The 23,005-nt window shown below is 44.2% G+C and overlaps 1 protein-coding gene across 1 annotated transcript; it reads left to right on the forward strand.

Moving 5' to 3' along the window:
• The first annotated feature begins 3,250 nt into the window (after window positions 1-3,250).
• On the forward strand, window positions 3,251-22,632 carry LOC144491577 (ADP-ribosylation factor 4-like). The gene is made up of 6 exons (XM_078209591.1): window positions 3,251-3,403; window positions 9,102-9,182; window positions 10,651-10,760; window positions 16,640-16,711; window positions 20,113-20,238; window positions 21,260-22,632. The coding sequence occupies exons 1-6, from the start codon at window positions 3,337-3,339 to the stop codon at window positions 21,344-21,346; spliced, it is 543 nt and encodes a 180-aa protein (XP_078065717.1). The 5' UTR covers window positions 3,251-3,336; the 3' UTR covers window positions 21,347-22,632.
• Window positions 22,633-23,005: the final 373 nt, after the last annotated feature.

Genomic DNA, 23,005 nt, shown 5'->3' on the forward strand with positions numbered 1-23,005 from the left:
CCCAACCTCCACATGACCCCCCTCCCCCCCAACCTCCACACCACCCCCCCCTCCCTCCACACCGCCCCCCCTCCCCCCCCAGCCTCCACACCACCCCCCTCCCCCCCAGCCTCCACACCCCCCCAGCCTCCACACCACCCCCCCTCCCCCCCAGCCTCCACACCACCCCCCTCCCCCCCAGCCTCCACACCACCCCCCCTCCCCCCCAGCCTCCACACCACCCCCCCCCCTCCCCCCCAGCCTCCACACCACCCCCCTCCCCCCAAGCCTCCACACCACCCCCCCAGCCTCCACACCACCCCCCATCCCCACCAGCCTCCACACCACCCCCCTCCCCCCTCCCCCCCAGCCTCCACACCTTCTATATTCTATATACACCCCCCCTCCCCCCAACCTCCACACCGCCCCCACTCCCCCCCCAGCCTCCACACCACCCCCTCCCCCCCCAGCCTCCACACCACCCCCCTCCCCCCCCAGCCTCCACACCACCCCCCTCCCCCCAACCTCCACACCACCCCCCTCCCCCCCAGCCTCCACACCAGCCCCCCCTCCCCCCCAGCCTCCACACCACCCCCCTCCCCCCCAGCCTCCACACCACACCCCCTCCCCCCCAGCCTCCACACCACACCCCCTCCCCCCCAGCCTCCACAACACCCCCCTCCCCCCCAGCCTCCACACCACCACCCTCCCCCCCAGCCTCCACACCACCCCCCTCCCCCCCAGCCTCCACACCACCCCCCTCCCCCCCAGCCTCCACACCACACCCCCTCCCCCCCAGCCTCCACACCACACCCCCTCCCCCCCAGCCTCCACAACACCCCCCTCCCCCCCAGCCTCCACACCACCACCCTCCCCCCCATCCTCCACACCACCCCCCTCCCCCCCAGCCTCCACACCACACCCCCTCCCCCCAGCCTCCACAACACCCCCCTCCCCCCCCAGCCTCCACACCACCACCCTCCCCCCCAGCCTCCACACCACCCCCCCTCCCCCCAGCCTCCACACCAGCCCCCCCTCCCCCCCAGCCTCCACACCACCCCCCCTCCCCCCCAGCCTCCACACCACACCCCTCCCCCCCAGCCTCCACACCACACCCCCTCCCCCCCAGCCTCCACACCACCCCCCCTCCCCCCAGCCTCCACACCACCCCCCCTCCCCCCCAGCCTCCACACCACCCCCCTCCCCCCTCCTCCACACCACCCCCCCTCCCCCTCCCCCCAGCCTCCACATTGCCCCCCTCCCCCCACAGTTTCCACACCGCCGCCTCCCCCCCCAGTCTCTACATCGCCCCCGTCTCTACATCCCCCCCCCCAGTCGCTACATCCCCCCCCCAGTCGCTACATCCCCCCCCCGCCCCAGTCTCTACATCACCCCTCCCCGCATCTCTACATCACCCCCCCCCCAGTCTCTACATCGCCCCTCCCCCCCAGTCTCTACATCCCCCCCGCCCCAGTCTCTACATCACCCCTCCCCCCATCTCTACATCACCCCACCCCTAGTCTCTACATCCCCTCCCCCGCCCCAGTCTCTACATCACCCCTCCCCCCAGTCTCTACATCACCCCCCCAGTCTCTACATCGCCCCTCCCCCCCAGTCTCTACAACGCCCCTCCCCCAGTCTCTACATCACCACCCCCCCCCCCGTCTCTACATCACCCCACCCTTCTCTACATCACCCCCCCGTCTCTACATCGCCGCCCCAGTCTCTACATCACCCCCCCCGTCTCTACATCACCCCCCCAGTCTCTACATCACCCCCCCAGTCTCTACATCACCCCCCCAGTCTCTACATCACCCCCCCAGTCTCTACATCACCCCCCCCAGTCTCTACATCACCCCCCCCAGTCTCTACATCACCCCCCCCCGTCTCTACATCGCCCCCCACCGTCTCTACATCACCCCCCCAGTCTCTACATCACCCCCCCCAGTCTCTACATCACCCCCCCAGTCTCTACATCACCCCCCCCAGTCTCTACATCACCCCCCCCCCGTCTCTACATCGCCCCCCACCGTCTCTACATCACCCCCCCCAGTCTCTACATCACCCCCCCCAGTCTCTACATTAACCCCCCCAGTCTCTACATTAGCCCGCCTTCCCCGTCTCTGCATTTAACCCCCCCCTCTACATTAACCCCCCCGTCTCTACATTAACCCCCCCGTCTCTACATTACCCCCCCCGTCTCTACATTAACCACCCCCGTCTCTACATTACCCCCCGTCTCTACATTAACCCCCACCCCGTCTCTACATTAACCCCCCCGTCTCTACGTTAACCCCCCCGTCTCTACATTAACCCTCCCCCAGTCTCTACATTAACCCTCCCCCAGTCTCTACATTAAACCCCCCTTCTACATTAACCCCCCCTCTACATTAACCCCCCCTACATTAACCCCCCCTACATTAACCCCCCCTACATTAACCCCCCTAATTAACCCCTCTACATTAACCCCCCCTCTACATTAACCCCCCCTCTACATTAACCCCCCCCTCTACATTAACCCCACCCCCCTACATTAACCCCCCCTCTACATTAACCCCCCCTACATTAACCCCCCCTACATTAACCCCCCCTACATTAACCCCCCCTCTACATTAACCCCCCCACCCCCCTACATTAACCCCCCCTCTACATTAACCCCCCCTCTACATTAACCCCCCCCCCCTACATTAACCCCCACCGGGTCGTGGCAACGTGCTTAGTGCTGCTGCCTCACAGTGCCCGGGAACCCAGGTTCGATTCCCGGCTTGGGTCACTGCCTGTGCGCGGAGTCTGCACGTTCTCCCCGTGTCTGCGTGGGTTTCCTCCAACATTCTGAAAGATGTGCTGATCAGGTGCATTGATCACACTAAATTCTCCCTCAGTGTACCTGAACAGGTGCCGGGAGTGTGGCGACTTCATTGCGGTGTTAATGTGAGCCTACACTAATAAATAAACCTAAAAACGACACGTCACCTCGGTCTGTCTCACCCAGCCCTGGGGCGAGACATGCGCGGGTAAGCAGAGGCGGAGAATTGGGTTCCTGGCGGCGCAGCGACTCCGGGGCTGGTTTGGTTGTTGGGGGCGGGGGTTTGGTTGTTGGGGGCGGGGGGTTTGGTTGTTGGGGGCGGGGGTTTGGTTGTTGGGGGCGGGGGTTTGGTTGTTGGGGGCGGGGGGTTTGGTTGTTGTTGGGGGGGGGGCGGGGTTTGGTTGTTGGGGGGCGGGGCTTTAATAAACGTCTCCCGCCGTTGGTTTTTGCGACAGGTTCCGCTTTACGGCGTGTCGTGGTTGGCTCCGCGTTGGCTCTCTGACGTGGCAGCAGCGGCGCGAGCAGTCGGAGCGGCAGCGCGAGCGAGCGCCATGGGGCTTTCTATTTCCAATGTCTTCCAGAGACTCTTCGGCCAGAAGACGGTCAGGATATTAATGGGTAAGTCTGGGGAAGAGGGAGGGAGAAGCCGAATGAGTGAGGTACCCCCTTTTCCCTCCCTCCGTTAGGAGCCGCTGACCCCCCTGGCGGCTGCCTGGACCCGGCGCCTCGGCCTTTCCTTTTGTTCAGCCCCGATTCAGCAGCGGCTGGGGCTCGTCCCCGGTTCCCGCTGGTTGAGGGCCGTCCTTTCACAAAGCCCGTGTGGGTGGGGGAGAGTGTCTTGGAGACAGCCCCGGCCTCGGAACCAGGCTACGTTTGGGTAAAGCTGCAGTTAACTGGAATTACTGGACTCCCAGATCATGGGCACTTGTGTTGTCGGAAGCGACTTTTTTGTTTTGTGGATCGAGCCAGCCACCAAGGCGCTCCAGAATAATACTGCGGATACTGGAATCTAAAACAACAACAGAAAAAAATGCTGGGAGAAACTCAGCAGCTCTGACGAAGGATCATCCAGACTCGAAACACTCTCCACAAATGCTGTCAGACCTGCTGAGTTCCTCCCGTATTTTCTGTTTGCGCTCCAGTATAACTTGTTTTTGTGATAAATAGTGGCGTGGACGCTGGGGATAACTTCCGTGCCATCATACTCGTCTGAGAGAACAAACATGGCCTTGGTTTAACATCTCATCTGAAAGATACCTAACTGTACTGCATTCCTCAGCGCCGCAATAACCGGTCTCAGACCGAATTAGGTTGGATTTTACAGTTAAAAAGGGAGGCTATCAACCGTATAACTTCTATTAAAGTAAATTAAGTGGCAACACCTTGCAGCCAGCACACGGTTAAATACCTAAATCTGCCATTTGTGTTGCCCTGTTCCTCCACATGCTTCACGATACTGGTGTCTCGCCCAGAGATTTGGGAGTATGAAGTTGTACATGCTAGTTACCTCCTAAACGTGCCAGAAAAGGCTGTGGATTGAACATTCTAGTTAAATAGATTTACCAGAGTATGCTAAGTCTTATTGTGCCATTGCCTTCCGTCCTGAGAACTAACTGTTCCCTTGCCACCAATACCAAGCCTTTTACTGGCAACTGTCAAATGCACTTGACTTTTGGCTGTCTTAGTGCCAAATTTGATTGTCAGCCCACGTATCTGCTCCAGCACCAAGGCTGCTCATTTCCAACTCTAACATTGTCCAATTTCTCCCCGCCCCATATCATCCACCTCTGAAACCTTCATTCATGCTTTTCACCTCTAGACTTGCTCCAATGATCTCATGGTCACATCCCATCTTCCACCATCAATAAACATTGGAACTCATCCAAAAAGTAACCTAACTTGCACCAAATCCCATTCATCCATCCTCTGGTCTGCCAAAATCTTGATTTTAAAATATTATTTTCAAATCGCTTGGCCTTGCCCCCATCATTTCTACACTCTTTCCAGCATTTTTTATTTTGCTTGTTGTTCTTTCTTTCCTTTTCTCTTTTGCTTTCAGGACATTGTTTGATATTGAATTAAATATTCGAACTTCCTCCTTTTTAGAATCTGTAATGGTCATCAAGCACTCTTCAATCTTGCTGAAGGGATGCATAGTTGCTTGGCCCATTTACGGTTTCCAGATCCTAGTGTAATTGCCAAAATTGAATTCTAATCACTGCAAGTTCCTCTGTCAAAGGCTTTGGAAAGTCTGGCTAAGTGTTACAATGAATGGCTAATGCTGTTAATTGACTGCTGACCACAGAATACAAGCCAATACTTTCCCCTTCTAGAGGTTATGTTTGGATGTAATGTGGTTCTGAAATGATTGTGAACGGTGTGAACCTTTAAACAGAAGTTTTTAACCACTTACCTAATGTCCCATTGAGGAAATTCTAACCTCCCTGAACTGATTTTGGTCCACTGTGTGACCATGAGGCATTAATGAGCCACTACATTTTGAGCTATAAATTTTCAAATGTAATCATACACAAATATACAGTGGCCCACAATTTCCTGGTTCCAGCAGATTAATCGTAACTACTATTGAAGAACTTCTCTGGTCCTGAACTAGTTTTGTATTTGTGGAATGGCAAATTTCTCCATCCTGTGCTAGAAGGTCCATTTCTATTTATTTTAAATGTGATATATCAGCTTTTGCCTTAATTCCATGTGTGTGTGCCAGGGACCCAGGTTCAATTCTGGCCTCGGTGACTGTCGGAGTTTGCACATTCTCCCTGTGTCATTCCTCCAGGTGGTCCGGTTTCCACCCACACTCCAAAGATGTGCAGGTTAGGTGGATTGGCCAGGCTAAATTGCTCCTTAGTGTCAGGGGGTTAGCAGGGTAAATACGTGGGTTACGGGGATGGGGCCTGGGTGGGACTGTTGTCGGTGCAGGCTCACTGGGCCGAATGGCTTCCTTCTGCACTGTAGGGATTCTGTGTTCCAATCTTTATTTTATTTTCTGTAAAATTAAAGCAGTAATAGTTATTTCTGGTTTGCTGTCTGCAAGAATTTTGATGCAGTTTGCAGTTTTACTTGCTTGATATCATTGTTGCGAGATGCCCGAAATCCCCAAAAGCTGGAGCAAGAATGAAATGGAAAATGAAACACACCACATAATTGATCCTTTTGGGTAAATTTTCCCCGACGTCACTGAGGAGCGCTGCCATGTGCTGTTGATCACAGAATTCAGATGATTGAGGGGAGCGTTTCAGATTGCTGAGGTATTGGGACCAATTCTGGGGGAGGTGCGATCTGGACAGATTACACCCAGGCAGGACCGCAACTGACATCCTTTCAAGGTGTACTTGCTAAAGTAGTGGGGGAGGTTTTAAACAAATATGAGGGAATAAGAGCTGATATAAGAATTCAGAGCAGGGGCAATCAAGAACAAGAGAAGAAGGAGGCAAGGAGGATAAGAACAGTGATTGGCAGAGAAATCAAACGCCAGAATCAGATAAGGACGTATTTTAAAAATGTAGGAATGTGACAAGGAACGTTAAAAGGACTAGCTTTGAGGTTTTGTACCTGAACACCTGGAGTATTCAAAACAAAATGGGTGCATTTGTTGCGCAGATAGATGTAAAGGGGTATGAAATAGTTGGGATGATGGAGACATGGTTCCAAAGTGACCAAGGATGGGAACTAAACATGGAGGGCTATTCAGTGTTTAGAAAGGACAGGCAGAAAGGAAAAGGTAATGGAGTTGTATTGTTGATTAAAGAAGATATTGATACAATAGTGAGGAAATATATTAGCACATACAATGTGGAGTCTGTATGGTTCAAGTTAAGAAACACGGGCAAAAAACATTTGTGGGGATGGCATACAAACCACCAAACTGTAGTGGTAATGCATGTGATAAAGCAACATCTGTGATTATGGGTGACTTTAATCTTCTTATAGATTGAGTGAGTCACAGTACAGTAGAGGAGGAATTTCTGGAGTGTATACAGGATGGTTTTCTGAACCAATACATTGAGAAACCAATAAGGAAACAGGCCATATTGGACTGGGTATTGTGGAATGAGAAAGAATTAGTTGGCAATCTACTTGTGCAAGAACCTTTGGGGATGAGTCACCACAATATGATAGAATTCTTTATCAAGATAGATAGTGAGGTAGTTGATTCTGAGATCAGGGTCCTGAATCTCAATAAAGGTAACTAATTTACGAGGCACGTCTTGGCTGTGATGGACTGAGAAACATTACTGAAAGGAAGAATTATCGGCAGGCAATGGCAGGCATTCCGGAACAAACAGGTGAACTCCAAAAGTTGTTTATCCCTATTTGGCGCAAGAGTAGAAAGGGACCTGTGGCCAAACCTGCTTACGGGGGAATTGGAGATTGTATTAGATTCAAAGAAGAAGCATACAAATTGGCAAGAAAAGGCAGTGGGCCTGAGGATTGGGAGCAGGTTGAAATTCAGCAAAGGCTGACCAAAGTAAGCTGGCTGGGAATGTAAAAACTGACTGTAAATGTTTCTATAAGTATGTAAAGAGAAAGAGATCAACAAAAGTTAATGTAGGCCCTTGCAATCAAAAATGGGCGAATTCATAATGAAAGAAGTGACCAAGGAACTAAATTCGCATTTTGCTTCTGCCTTCACAAAGGAAGACATGAATAATGTACTGGAATTCTGAGAAACACGAGTTTAGTAGATCATTTGGTGGGCATTTTCCAAAATGTTTTGGACTCTGGAATGGTTCCTACAGATTGGAGGGTAGCTAATGTAAGCCTGCGATTCAAAAAGGGAGGTGGAGAGAAAATGGGGAACTGTAGACCAGTGAGCCTAACATCGAAAGTAGGGAAATTGCTAGAGTTTATTATCAAGGGTTTCATAGCACAGCATTTGGAAAACTGGTATAATCAAAGTCAGCAAGGATTTATGGGAAATCATGCTTGACAAATCTCCTGGAATTCTTTGAGGATGTAATTAGCAGAGTTAACCAGTGAGAACCAGCAGATGTGGTTTATTTAGACTTTCCGTAGGCTTTTGACAAGGTCGCACATAGATTACTATATAAAGATAAAGCACATGGGATTGCGGGTAGTGTCTTGAGGTGGAGCTGGTTAGCAAACATAAAGCAAAGAGTTGGAATAAATGGGTATTTTTCCAATTGGCAGGCAGTGACCAGTGGGGTATCACAGGGATCTGTGCTGGGACCCCAACTCTTCACATTATTTATTAATGATTTTGATGAGAGAACTAAATGTATGTTCTCCAAATTTGCAGATGATACAAAGTTGGGTGGGAAGAGAAGCTGTGAGGAGGATGCAGAGATGCTTCAGAGTGATTTGGCTAGGTTAGTGAGTGGGCATGTGCATGGCAGATGCAGCATAATGTGGATAAATGTGAGGTTATCCACTTCTGAAGCAAAACTAGGAATGCAGATTATTATTTGAATGGGTGTAAATTGAAAGAGGTGGGTACTCAGCAAGACCTTGGTGTCCTCATGCATTAGTCACTGTGAAAGTAAGCGCGCAGGTAGGGCAGGCAGTAAAGAAGGCAAATGGTACGTTGGCCTTCATAGCAAGAGAATTTGAGTATAAGAATAAGGATGTTTTACTGCAATTGCATAGGACATTGGTGAGGCCATACCTGGAGTATTGTGTGCAATTTTGGTGTCCTTATTCGAGGAAGGATGTCCATGCTATAGAGGGAGTGCAGCGAAGGTTTACCAGGCTGATTCCTGGGATGGCAGGTCTCGTATGAGGAGAGACTAAATCGATTAGGATTATATCCATTGGAGTTTAGGTTCTAGAGAGAAAGTTCCCATTGGTGGTGGAGTCCAGAACTAGGGGTCATAGTTTGAGGATAAGAAGTAAACCTTTTAGGACTGGGGTGAGAAGAAATTTCTTCACCCAGAGAGTGGCGAATGTATGGAATTTACTACCACAGAATGTAGTTGAGACTAAAACGTTGTGACTTCAGAAGGAATCAGATACTGCTATTTGAGGTAAGGGAATCAAGGGATATGGGGGAGATAGGTGAGATCAGGTAATGCATTTGATGATCTTCCATGAGCATGAATGATGAAGCAAGCTGAATGACCTCCTATTTTCCACGTATGTTTCTATGAAAAATAAAATAGCCGACATTCCAGTTATCACTTCCATATGAAATTTTAAACAAGGGCTTCAAAAACCAGTCATAATAAATGTCTTTTGATTTCAGCAATTCACCATGTAGTTTTCAAAATAAATATATAAACACATGGTAAGTATTTAAGTAAAATAAGCACTAATTTGTTCTATTTGTTTCTTGTACTAGTTGGTTTGGATGCTGCTGGTAAAACAACCATCTTATACAAACTGAAGCTAGGTGAAATTGTAACAACTATTCCAACTATTGGTAAGTAAGAATTATATTGGTTGCATCTGACGACCAAAGGGCTATCAGTAAAACATACCTTATTTGTTTCTTGCCTGTTGGTTACTTTTAATTGCTATCTCGCCACATTTTGCCACCTTCTGTTTCCAAGTTAATATTTTTCTTGATGTCTATGTTAGAGCACTGGGTCAGGCTGCGTTCCATTTGTAGTACTGAAATGATGTCCGTACCTGTATGAATCTGATTGAGGTGTTACTGGATCATTTGGCCATGGCCCTGAACAAGTCTCATCCTGCACCCGCTGTATTAAAATGCATGTCCAGTATTGGCCATTGGATAAATTATCAGGAACCCAGATCTTTTTCTACCCAGTTATCTGCTGAATGCAGCAGCATCAAGAGAAACAGACTGAGACATGTAAATTCAGTAAGGATGTCCTTGCCTTCAGCTCATCAAATTCCATTTGAATAGTTGCAATTTGTGGTGGATTTGGGTGTCTGGTCTGTGTCATGTCATTTGGCATGAGGGAGGGTTGAGTCCACACTGATTCATGTCAGCAGATGTTGACACATTGAGTAGGCACCCAAACACTGATGAGTAATTTAGCTACAATGTCAGGTGAGTCTACAGTGTCAGGGCTGGAATGAATGAAATAATTAGAACCTGTTTGTTAAAGACAGGTGTGTGAAATGCTATTGTTTACATATTCATTTTGTCTTTGTAATATACTACTGTATACATATACACTTGTAAAAAAAAGATGTGATTTAAGATTCACTTGGATATGTTTAAAAAGACGCTTCAGTTTTATGGTATTCATTGGTGATAGATGGAAAATAATTTTAATATGTGGTCTGAATTAGTAGGTTGCTTGTAATGTATGCTAATGTACAAAGTAACTGCGGCATAGCAATTTAGTTATTACGTAAGTAATAGAAAATTGCAAAGACCGGAAATCTGAAATGAGGAAGGAGCACAACAGAAATGACATTTCTGCTTTAGATGCTCCTGTGCACTTCGTGTTTTAACCATTCTTGAGTTGAGTAGTTATTCTACTCTGTATGCATGGGGTGTGTTAAGGAAATATGCTTTAAACTGGTCAGTTGTCTTGGAAGGTTACTTCTGAATTTCGGTGCTAATTTAAAATGAAATAAACGTTAACTCTAGTCTTCAGTGCAGCAGGAGTTAGATTCTGAAATGCAGTGAAAAACTTTACTGTTAAAATATAAATCAATCTGTTAAAATAGTAATTCCTGAAATAACGTTTCATTGTTCACAGCAAGTTTATTTTCCTTTCTGCAAAGGCAAAGAAATAGACCAGCTTAGTTTTAAAGACATAGAATATCTCTGTCGACAGGGCAAGTTCAAACTTTTTTATGTGAATTATAATTGCATATGTCTGATAGTGCACCTGTTCTTGTAGGAATGGCTTAAATACTGCAAGCTGATTACAAATTAATCTGTTTATAATTTTGAATTTTTTTAACAGGATTCAATGTTGAAACAGTGGACTACAAAAACATATCTTTCACTGTGTGGGATGTTGGTGGCCAAGACAAAATTAGACCCTTGTGGAGGCACTATTTCCAGAACACCCAGGTATTTGGATATTTTGATTGCTTAAAGCACTGCAAGTTACATTTACCTCATTAAGCTGAAATGTTTTATCATAGAATACCTACAGTACAGAAGAAAGCCATTTGGCCCATCGAGTCTGCATCGACATTCCAAAATTGTATCTTACCCAGGCCCACTCATCCCCCTAACCTACACATCTTGGGGCAATTTAGCATGGCTAATCCACCTAACCTGCACATCTCTGGACTGTGGGAGGAAACTGGAACACCCTGGAGGAAACCCACACAATCACAGGGAGAATGTGCAAACTTCACAACTTGTGGTTATGCCAAACTGAATCTCAAATCAATTTCAACTCCTTTATGCTATAAAAATTCTGTCTTTTCACTTTATATTCCAACTGGTTTATATCTGCATTTTGTGAAATTCTAAATTCAGTTTTTCATAAAAATTACAACGGCTAGGGCTGTTTTGAGTTCTGAACATGAACATGTATTTCCTTATAATAAACTTGACAATTATTCAGAGTGAAAGAGAGATACACCACTACTCTTATTTTTCCTTGATATTTCCATGAATTCATCAGTTTAGGAAACAGCATGTTTGTATGCATTGTCCAGAACTAGGGATCAGAGTTTGAGGATAGTTTCAGTTCATTTATTAGTGTCACCAGTAAGTTTACATTAATACTGCAATAAACTTACTGTGAAAATCCCCTGGTTGCCACACTCCGGTGCCTGTTCAAGAACACTGAGGGAGTGTTTAGCATGGCCAATGCACCTAACCAGCACGCAGACTAAGGGAGAATGTGCAGACTCCGCACAGACCATGATCCAAGCTGGGAATCAAACCTGGGTCCCTGGTGCTGAGAGGTAACAGTGCTAACCACTGTGCCACCATGCAGTTAGATTTTTAACCGCTCACTTTGATGTGGCTTTGCTCTGTGTGTGCTACTGAGAGTCTCTAACTCTTTCTGTTCACCCCATGCCAGTGGACTCAAACCAGCATGGCAGAAAGGGAAAACATCTGCAAAATGTTAAATATATGGCGGAGTACTTCAGCATTCAGAATTGAGAAGTTTGCTTTGGGTGTAGATCCTTCAAATCAGTCATTAAAATGAGTCACTGTTGTGACCCAGTGGGGAAACCCATAAGCCAAAATAACCCAATTGGCCCCCTCGAATGAAGAAATTGTTGACATGGTTTAACTTTTTATAGCTTTTACTTTAAATAAAGTACAATACCAGCACAAATTACACATGACTTGATCCGACGCCAACTTTGCTGGTTCTCTAATCATTTAATACCCTTCCAAGCCAATGTACTGTTGGTTGGTTTTCAGATTTTGAGCGGACATGGTGTGAAGATTTCTCACCCATTGCTTTACTGTATTGCTCCTGAGAAGATTGCAATTTTTCTCCAATATCTGTTCCTATAATACAGGTGATTTCCATTATTAATGTTTCAGTTTGAACTTTTAGTATAGAGGTGATGGAGTTATGTCACCGCGATCAGATTGTCATGTTTTTCGTTATGTAAATTGCTGTTCTGATCGAAAACTGCAATTCATCCCTTCACGCACTTGAAATGGAAAACTGGTCAACATTTTGCTCAGCCTCATAGAAAAGGCTGAGTTCCCTGTCCTACATGGATATGAGCTCCTGAGGCCTGAGCTCCTAACTTCCCTTTAGGGTACTTTGGATGGCACCAATGCCAGAGAAAGCAATGCAAAGTTGCAACCGCCCACTGTCTGGCAGCAACAGAGACAAGGAGCTGAGGCTGGGCCAGGTGGAGAAATCCAGGGTGGGGGATATTGGTTGGATAGGAAAGAGGATGGGATGAGAGTGGATTTGGGTGGGGAGGAAGGAGATGATTGAATCGTTGTTTGAGAATGGAGAGAGCACAAGGCACTGTGTGGAATGTGAGGGCATGAGGTAGGAGCTGAGGAAGGAGGGGAGTCAATGAGTCAGAAAAGAGAGCATAAAGGACCGCTGAATAGAGAGGGAGGACATGGGAGTCAGAGTGGGGAAGGAGGGCAGGAGTGCATGACAATAGGCAGGGCTTATTGTCGTCTTAAATCATTAGATCAAGAACATGTTTTTCTTTCACCTGTATTCTTTATGCCAGTAAGAAACACACATTTACGAAATACTTTTGTAAATTGAGTTTGTGTCTTTATATGCCTTGCTTGTGAACTGAAATCCCACTCGCCTGACGAAGGAACAGCGAGCGCTCCGAAAACTAGTGGCTTTTGCTACCAAATAAACCTGTTGGACTTTAACCTGGTGTTGTGAGACTTCTTACTGTGTTTACCCCAGTCCAACGCCGGCATCTCCACATCATTCTTTATGCCATACACCTACAACTGTGGAGGGTGCTTAATCTCCTAGGGCCTTTGCATTTGATTCAAAGCCAGATCCCAAGAGCATTACCCTGGGTCTCTGGCTTACTCATTCAGTGACAATATAACTACGCCCCTGCCTCCCTTTGCTTGTGAAGCAGTAGTGTTCTGTTGGTATAGCTGAGTATCTGAGTGTGCATGAAAGGTGAAGTCCGAATGCATGAGGAGATCCAGAGGAAAGTGACATCAGAAGGAGGGATGCAAACACTAGAGGTGGATCCTTGTTGAGGATGTCCAAGTGAAAGCATAATTTGGGAGGAAAGTCTAAGGCAACACTTACCCATGTTATACTGCATCTGCATGTATTTGTCCACTCGTTCAGCTTGTCTAAATCTCTTTGAAGCCTCAACATCCTCCTCACCACTCACATTCCCACCAAGGGAATTGTCAGCAAACTTGGGATATGACATTTGGTTCCCTCATCCAAATCATTGATGTATACTGTGAACCATTGGGACCCAAGCACTGATCCCTGCAGTGCTCCAATAGTAACTACCTGCCATTTGGAAAAATACATTTAGTCCTATGCTCTGTTTCTTGTCTGCTAATCAATTCTCAATCCATGGCAAAATATTATCCTCAATCCCATGTGCTTCAGTTTTGCTTACTAACTTCTTGTGTGGAACTTTATTAAAAGCTTTCTGAAAATCCAAATATACTACATCCACTGGTTCACCCTTCTGTATTCTGCTAGTTACATCCTCAAAAGAATTCAGTCGATTTGTCAGACGTAGAAAGCAGGAGCAGGCCATTCAGCCATGATTTCCCTTTCGTAAATACATATTGACTTTGTCGAATCCCATTGATATTTTCGAAGTGTCCTGTTATCAGACCATTATAATTATAATAGGCTCTTAACATTTTCCCTACAGCTCATGTTAGGCTAAACAGCCTGTAATTGCCTGTTTTTCTCCATGTCTCCTTTAAATAGCTGGTTTACATATGCCACCCTGCAATCTGCAGCGACTGTTCTGCAATCTGCAGAATTTTGGACGATGACAACCAACACATCCAGTCTTTCCATGGCTACCTCCTTTAGTACCCTGGGATGTAGATTCAGGCACTAGGATTTATTGGCTTTAAATCCAGTTAATTTCTCCAGCACTTTTTTTGTAATACTAATTTCTTTCAATTCTTCCTTCTCACTAGACCCTTAGTTCCCTGGAATTTCTAGGAAATTACTTGTCTTCCTCTGGGAACACAGAACTAAAGCAGTTTTTTAATTGCTCTGCCATTTCCTTGTTCTAGCAATTTTATATGATTCCTGTTTGGATCTAATAATATCCTTAATTTCTTTTGCTCGCCATGCTTGGGCCAGTTGTTGTTTTTTGTGCCAGAAAGGTATGTATAACTTTGGAATGCATACATCAGTTAGTTAAATATAAGCCATTGTCTTCCCACCATCATGTCTTTTTAATGACGTTTCCCAAAGTATCTTAGCCAATTTTCACCTCATACCTTTGTAGTTTTGTTTAGACTTAGGATCTGACTTCACTTTCCATCATAATGAAGAATTCTATCATGTTATGGTCACTGTTCCTTAAAGGACCCTACACAACATCATAGCATAATAACAAATCTAGGATAACGTGCCCTAGTTGATTCCTTGACAGTTAGCACTCTGCTGCAGTCCAAAGCAAGGAATTTCAATGTCCGTTATCAAGAGTGGCTCGGTGGCACCACCACAGACCAAGATGGCCAAGTACTAAAGAATACAGCAGCTAGATTTGGTCTGCAGCAAGTGGTGACAAGAGGATAAAACATACTCTACCTCCTCCTCAAAGGAGCCTGCTGCAGATGCATCTGTCCATGATTCAGTACATAAGAGCATAGGAATTGGGAGCAGAAAGTAGACAAATTCAGCCCTTCAAGACTGCTCTGCCATTCAATCAGATCGTGTCTGATCTCTCCCGAGTCTCAAATCCACCTCCCCACATATTCCTCATACCCCCTTATCCCTTTTTATTAGAAATATATCTATCTATCTCCTTGAAATCATCCCAACAATTCAGACTCCACCGTGCTATGGGGCAGTGAGTTCCTCAAATTCACCACTCTGCGAGAAGTAGTTCCTTCTCATCTCAGTTTTAAATCTACCACCTTTCAACCTCTTGTTTGAGATTGCCCCATAAGAGGAAACACTCGGTCTACCTTTACTTTATCAATCCCTTTTAAAATTTTATTTACCTCAATCAGATCCCCCCTCATCCTTCTAAACTCCAGCAAGTATAAGCCCAAACTGTTTAATCTCTCCTCGTATGTCAACCAGGATGCGGTGTCTTGTCTGACGTTGGGGTGTCAAACATGCAGTGGGGAATGTTGAGGGGTGGGTGCTGGAGGTTGGGGAGGGTCGGTTTGGGGTTGTGTAACCAAGTTGGTTTGGGGTTGTGTAACCAAGTTGGGTTGGGGATTATAACTAGGTCAACTAGCTGTGGGGGTTCTAATCTGTGAATGGGAGTGTTGGAGAATCCTGTGTGTTTGGGGAATCCGGGGTGGGGAATACTTTGGCTGCGGGCCGCGCGGGGGAAGAATCCCTTGTGGGGAATCAATCTGGTTACTTAAAATAATTACACCCTTTCAGAGTGACTATTAGAATAACACTGGCAGCCATCTGAAGTTAGCAATTTAAATTGCTTTGTTGGATTGTTCCCAGCCTGAAGTTGGTGCTTCTGAACATTTGCAGTGGGAATTTCTAAGAGGGATTCCCCAGCAAATCTTGGGGTTCCTGCAAATCTGACACTGGGGAGCTAGGAAGTTATGGGCTGCTATGTTTATAGCATAGACATGTATCCTGTCTTTGGCGGCCAGTTGAGAATGTAATAACTGCAATAGCTTATGTTAGTTGAAAGCTGCCATTAAAATCCCACACAGTGCCATAGCACTGCTCTGTCAGCAGACTAAGGGAAGGTTATTCTTGGGAGAAATCAGTACAGATGTCCTTGGGGGAAAAAATGCCCTGTTTTTGGCCATTGCCAGTTTTTGGATTGCTGAATTTGAACTACTGTACCTGTACTTGATTTTTAGTTTATAACAAGTCATGTGCTTTACACATTGGACCCACAGTTATAGATTAGAAGAACGCAAGAGGTTGTCATTCAGTGTTAATTACAATAAAAATAAAGGGTTTATTATGATCCCAGAGTCGTACAGTATAACCAGATATTGTGTGTATAAAGTCACACCTCTTTCCTGATGAGCAAGGGCATACCAATGGGGTGGGATTTTGGAGCTTGAAATATTCTGTGAAGCTGCTACTTACGCAGTTATTGCTTTGTTTCTCTTCCCCGTCCCCCCAGCTTTATTCCACTTCTTCATTGAAGTAGTAATACATTGCCAGAAGATGTTGAGGGGTGTTTTACATTATTTTAAAGGTTTTTATAAAAAAAAATAAAGTGCATCTTATAAATATGTTCATGTGTAAGAGCTCTTGTGAACTGCTGCTTTGGCAAAGTAAATCTTATAAAATTTAAGTATAAAATGTTGTCTTTATATTTTTGCAGGGTCTTATTTTTGTGGTAGATACCAATGATCGAGAGAGAATTCAGGAAGCATCAACAGAGCTTCACAAAATAGTATGTATTCATCGAGGCTTGAATTTGGTACAGTCGTTTGCTGGTGTTCTAGAAATTCCCCTTGTACATATTAATTTAACTCTCTTGGTCGCATAAGTAGAAAATATTTTCAGTCATATAATCGATGGGAATTTATCAGAACTGACCCATGCTTTTCAAGGATTCATTAAAAGTTCTGGGGATTTTTTTCTTGTTTGGAATGTTTTGAATGCAAATCAAGTAACAAAATGATCAACTGATGGGAGTGGCAGTGGCACCTAACATTTATTTCAGTGTTGCCATAATTTAAACACTGTGCATACTTCAATAGGATTCTGTAAATTTATTCAAATGAACATGGTTTCCTTGAATATGTATCCTGGGTATATTAATCAAGCCACCAAGTTGGGATTAATTGACCCCATTAATTAATTGGCCTTATCAGTTCTTCTGGAGCAGGAGCCGAGGATATAATATATCAGACCGCTGCAGTGATAGGGGACACAGTTAGAGATACACAATTATTAAAATTTTAAAGTACAACCACTTTAGATGGACAGCAGGTGGACCATAACATTTTGTTTTAAATTTGAGATTAATCAAGAAACTAAAAGACAAACATCTAAATAATGGAATAAAATCGAAGTGATTTTTAAATTACAACACCAAAACTTGCTTGACTAGTAACCTGATTTGACGCTCTGAAAATGTGCAGACTAACCTGTGGTCAAAGACCACAAAATGTAGGGGCAGAGGTAGGCCATTCAGCCCATCGAGTCAATACCATTCAAGGAGTTCTTGATTGATCTGAAATTATAATCCTAAACTCCATTTTCCCACCTTATCCCCATAACCCATGATTCCTTTACTGATTAAAAAATCTATCTCAGCTTTGAACATATCTAACAACCCAGCCTCCACAGCTCTCTGCGGTAAAGAATTCCATGGATTTACTACCCTCTGAGAGAAGATATTCCTCCTTTGTCTTAAATGGTAACGCCATACTCTGAGATTGTGCCTTCTAGTCCTAGACTCTCCTGCAGGGGGAAACAACCCCTCAGCATCTATCTTGTCAAACCCCTGAGAATCCTGTATGTTTCAATAAGGTCACCTCTCATTCTTCCAAACTCAAATGAGTATTGGCCCAACCTACTCAACCTTTCCTCATAAGAAAATCCCTCCATACCCTGGGCCAACCTAGTGAACCTTCTCTAGACTGCCTCTAATACCAGTATATCTTTCCTCAGATAGGGGGACCAAAACTGTGCACAGAATTCCAGGTGTGATCTAACTAGTGCCTTGTATAGTTTTAGAAGGCTTCCACATTCTTATACTCCATTCCCTTTGAAATGAAGGCCAACATAATATTTGCTTTTCCTATTACCTATGAGATTACTTGCTATCTTTTTGTGATTTATGCATGAGAATCCCCAAATCTCTCTCAATCGCAACTTTCTGTAGTCTTTCTTCATTTAAATAATGTTCAGCTCCTTTAGTCTTCCTCCCAAAGTGCATAATTTCACATTTTCCTACATTATATCTGCTGGGTTTTTGCCCACTCATTTAACCTGTCTATATCCTTCTGTAGACTCTTTGGGGGGGATTTTCCCATCCTGCCCACCACAGGAATCGTAGCGGTCGGGGAGGGTGGACTTTGCAAAGGTTAGTTGGCCTCTGGCGGGATTTTCCGATTTTGAGGCGAGTGTGACCAGAAAATCTTTGTGTCATCCTCCTCACTTGCTTTGCCATCTGTTTTTGTGTCATCTGCAAACTTGGCAATAGTACATTCACCTCCCTCGTCCAATCAATATATATTGTAAATAATTGTGGTCCCAGTACTGATCCCTATGACACTCCACTATTTAGTATTTTTGAAATGTTATTCAATTAATCAAGGGACGAAAGGGGTGAGGGGAGGAGGAGGAAATAAATATACCTACCACTAGAGAAAAAGTACTAGGGAAACTAATGGGGCAGAAATTCCTCTCTAGCCTGGAGCATAAGTCCCAAACCTTGGCACTGGGCAGGCAACACAGCCATCTGACTCTGGCTCTATACTGCAACGAACAATCTCAATATATGGTCGCAAAGCACTTGGTGTATCTTACCCAAGAGGCCTTTTTTCCCTGTGGGTACCTGGCAGTGTGTTGGGTGGCACAACTAATTCTTCTTCTGGCCTTAACTGATGTCCATATGTACACGTTTTCTAGTAGGGTTCATCGTATAGTAATCAAAAAGGAATCCTGGCTGATGTATTTTCCTCCTTCGAACCTAAGGATGCAGGAGTCAATTGTACCACTATTTCCACTTTGGCTGAGATCAAATCAACCCTGACTTCAAATTTGTTCTGGGTTAGTTCATGCAATTTTTACCAACTAACAACATGGCTATGCTCAAACTGTTGAACAAGTTGTCCTCCAAGCCAAGCACACTCTTGACTTGCAACTATATTGTTCTTTCTTCACTGCCATTGGGTCAAAAATGTGAAACGCCCTTGGTAATAGCACTGTGGGTATTCCTGCACCAGATGAACTGCAGTGGTTCAAGAAGGTGCTTCACTACCACCTTCCCGTGGATAATTAGGAATAGATATCAAATACAGGCATTACCAGTGACACTCGCATACTGTGAAAGAGGAAAATAAATGTTGTCGGCTAGCTCACTGTAGAACGCTTTGAGGGATGAAGTACTTGCATAAATTCCTTTTTTTTTAAAAAAAGCCACACCAGTAGTACCAAGCAGATCAGTCAAGTTTAGTCTGAGTTCACTGAGATTGTAGGTGAGATGGCAGTTGGTTGCAAAATTGGAAGAAATACCCTGGCATTTGGGATAGGATAGGAACACCTATTCAGATGTTCACTACGTAAGAAGTTTTCCTGAATTTATGCATATGGACCTCAGGAAAGGTCAGTATCAGGCTTGGTTATACAGTTCTCGGTCAGGTAATCTCTCAATATCCAGTTTTGTGGATGAATAATGAATAGCCACCCAGGCCAAAGGGGAGTATATGTCTTGTACAGAAGGTCCCAGTCTGTGGAGAGTTGTCTCTACCACTACATCAGTAGTGCTACAATTTGCATTGTTTTTGAACAAATGAAGAAACCCATAGTCGTTCTGGCTGCGAAAGTTTGCATGTGAGTGTATTAAATGATAACAGGCCCTATTATGTCCATGATGTCATTTATAGTTTAATAGCCTGGTTCAGCTGACTCCATTTGGTCAAGATACTAGAATCTGAGCATGAGTAAGTACCTTCAAGAGCAGAAGTCAAAGCTAGGGCTGAAATTAACATGAGTTTATTTATCGGATTATAACTTTACTAAGGTAAACTCTCTATATAAATTGAAAGTTCATACATCTTGTAATCTTGTATAAAATTTGCCATGATCATGAAATCAAATTACTAATTTGGCTTCTTTCAGATTGAAGAAGATGAATTGAAAGATGCGTTTCTATTGGTATTTGCCAACAAACAGGACCTGCCAAATGCCTTGAGCATCGATGAAGTGACACAAAAATTAGGGCTAAGCAGCTTTCATAACAGAACTGTAAGTATCTACTCAGTGCTGTGAAATTGAAAATATTAATTTATAATTTGACAGCAACATGTATGGAATTAACATAGGTGGGTTAATATTTTCAAAATTGGGATACAGTATAATTTGTGTTGTAAGCTATTTTAAGAACCATGTTCCCTCAATGACCAATGGGATTTTTCCAGTGACTTTAATATATTTGATGAGAAGCTGTATGCTTGATTTTTGGCCAGTGTTGAGATAGCTGATTGATTGTACTCAGGCTAAAGCCCCCACCGCCCCCAATGAAACTTTTAACTTTGGAGTAACACAGATGATTCTGGATTGACAATCTCATACATCCCACCTGCTTTTTTTGGAGTGCCAAAGCAATGAAAAGTGGTTTACAGGCGTGCTTTCTTTAAAATAGCCTTTCCTCACCATCTCTCTAAAATATCAGAAATTTGAACAGTCAGCCAACGAATTCGTCAGTGGAAAGTAGTGTCGAGAGGCTTATATATATTAGAAAATTTCAGATTTGATCCTTGGTTTGCGTTAATGCAAGTTGATTGGAGCAGGATCAGTGGTAAGGATGCAAAAATTGGACACGCTCCTTAGAGTGGGAAGGAAAATTCGATCAGATTCTATAATTTAAACTCATTCCAGTAATCTCTGAAAAATGTAAGTGTGGGTACCAGTTATGATGTCATGTCAAACTTGCTGCCTCAGCCTATAAAGGATTGTCCACTTAAGTACTGGAGGGCTACCAATACTCATGGAACATAGCTTGGTGAAAGTCATTGACTATGGGGAGTAAAAGGTGTCTTTTGACAAATTTTTAAATCCAAAATAATCTTAGCTAAATACCAAATACTTCATAAATAAAAGCAAATAACTGCAGATGCTGGAAATCTGAAACAGCATTTTCTATTTGTGTGCCACTCATTTCTGTTATTTCAGATGCTGTCAATAGTGTTTCTGTATTAGATTTGGTAGATAAGTTTTTATTTGTTAATCTTCCTAATGCCATATTTTTCTTTTGTTTTTGGAACAGTGGTATGTGCAGGCTACCTGTGCTGTACAAGGAACTGGCTTGTATGAAGGCCTTGACTGGCTGTCAACTGAAGTATCAAAATCCTAGACCTGATACCACAATTTAATTTGACAAGATGTCTTATTTAACAGGGGACACGTTTGATAATATTGGTCTAGGCTTGTTAATGAGTTTTCATCTCCCAATATTGTGGTTTCCGAAGTTGATTTTTTTTCCCACAGCACAGCTTAATTTTGAACTTTTATTGTGAATGTTTCTGGTAGGTTTCATAAATTAGTGGAACATTAAACAAATAATTTACCGTTGTCTTATTGTGAGCGTATTTCTTCCAATTTAACTCCCAATGGAAGCAAATTTAGATCCTAATTGTATAAAAATTGAAGAATTAAACATTTGAGCCCAAATAAATGATTGTTTTAAAAATTTTACCGTGCCCTTTTTCAGTTTTTGATACCTCAGGCCATTCTAAAACAGAGCATCTGCTGAAGAAATATTTCTGTACCATTCCATTTTGTGAAAATAGGGTGCCAGTTCCTTTGTATTTAGCTATTATTGAACATGACTCCTGAATGAATCAAGCAAGGGCTGAGAGAATGGTGGGTAAGGAATTAGATTTTTGAGTTCCAAGGGTGAGGGGGCGGAAGGGAGGGAAGTATCAGTTGCACAGAAATTGTCTGGTTTATAGACTGTAGTCTGGCAGATGTCTGTGTCTCTGAATACAAATTAAATATTGCCGATTGTAAGATTTATAGCCCCACTCCAAACAACCCAGTCCAGTGGTGTTTTTGAAACAACTTCACAGGACTTTCAGCCTCTACTTTGTGATGCTGTGTTTCTTTGAAGTGGTTTTGTCATCTCTCTGTTAACTGGTTTAATGCAAAGTTACATGTTAGTAATATAAGGGTTAAAGTTTTTTTTTGTTGGTAGACACCTGTTTTTGGCCACAAAGCCAGTTTCCGTGGACCACGTCCATCCCCCATTCTGCATATTTGAGACTGCAAACTCTAAATGTTCCTTTCTTCCTTTGTCACAAGACAAGCAGCAGGTAGTGCACGTCATTGCAATGTAAACTTAATAACACTACAAAAGGATCCAGTCCTCAAGCATACCTGCATTCATGTTGACATTTCTGTCCATACAGATAAATGTCAGCTTGTCTTTCTGGTATGTTGAAAATAGTAACCTTTTTTAAATGTTGCATGTTTTTGATATCAATGTGCTGTTTGTTATTCATTGTAGTGTGGTTATTGTTTATTTGTCCACGAATAGTTTTTGTGAAACTGGAAGATTTGGGAACAAAATTTCAATAATGAAAGGTGTCTACATCCATTTGACATGATTCTAATGAAATTAAATAAACTTTTTGGAAATACTGTTTGTGTCATTTAATCTAATTGTTTTAGATATGATCTCCCAGAATCATGAGAATTAAATATAGAACCAAGTGATTCATGAGGCAGGTAGTGCAGGAGTTCCTGGGTCCATCACCCTCTCTAACAGACTTTCCGTTTGGGGTACTGCTGGGGGAGTTGATTTCTTGGGGAGATACAACAAGATCCAAGTCTCTGGTACCACGACTGGCTTGGCTGCGCAATGTGAGGTGAAAAAAACGTGGGAGAGCTATAGTGCTAGTTGATTCTATGTAAAGGGACAGAGAGATGTTTCTATGGCTGCAAGCCTGACACCAGGATGGGTTGTCTGCCTGGGGGGGCCAGAGTCAAGGATGTCACTGAGTGGCTTCAGGAC

The sequence above is a fragment of the Mustelus asterias genome, chromosome 3, assembly GCF_964213995.1.
Source record: "Mustelus asterias chromosome 3, sMusAst1.hap1.1, whole genome shotgun sequence".
In the NCBI taxonomy this organism is placed as follows: domain Eukaryota; kingdom Metazoa; phylum Chordata; class Chondrichthyes; order Carcharhiniformes; family Triakidae; genus Mustelus; species Mustelus asterias.

What these genes read in the sequence shown, in the direction of transcription:
- LOC144491577 (XM_078209591.1), top strand. Translation starts at nt 3,337, where the DNA reads ATGGGGCTTTCTATTTCCAATGTCTTCCAGAGACTCTTCGGCCAGAAG. An exon ending in AACAACTATTCCAACTATTG is followed by an intron (nt 9,183 to 10,650) that starts GTAAGTAAGAAT and finishes TTTTTTTAACAG; the next exon opens with GATTCAATGTTGAAACAGTG. An exon ending in GCAGCTTTCATAACAGAACT is followed by an intron (nt 20,239 to 21,259) that starts GTAAGTATCTAC and finishes TTTTTGGAACAG; the next exon opens with TGGTATGTGCAGGCTACCTG.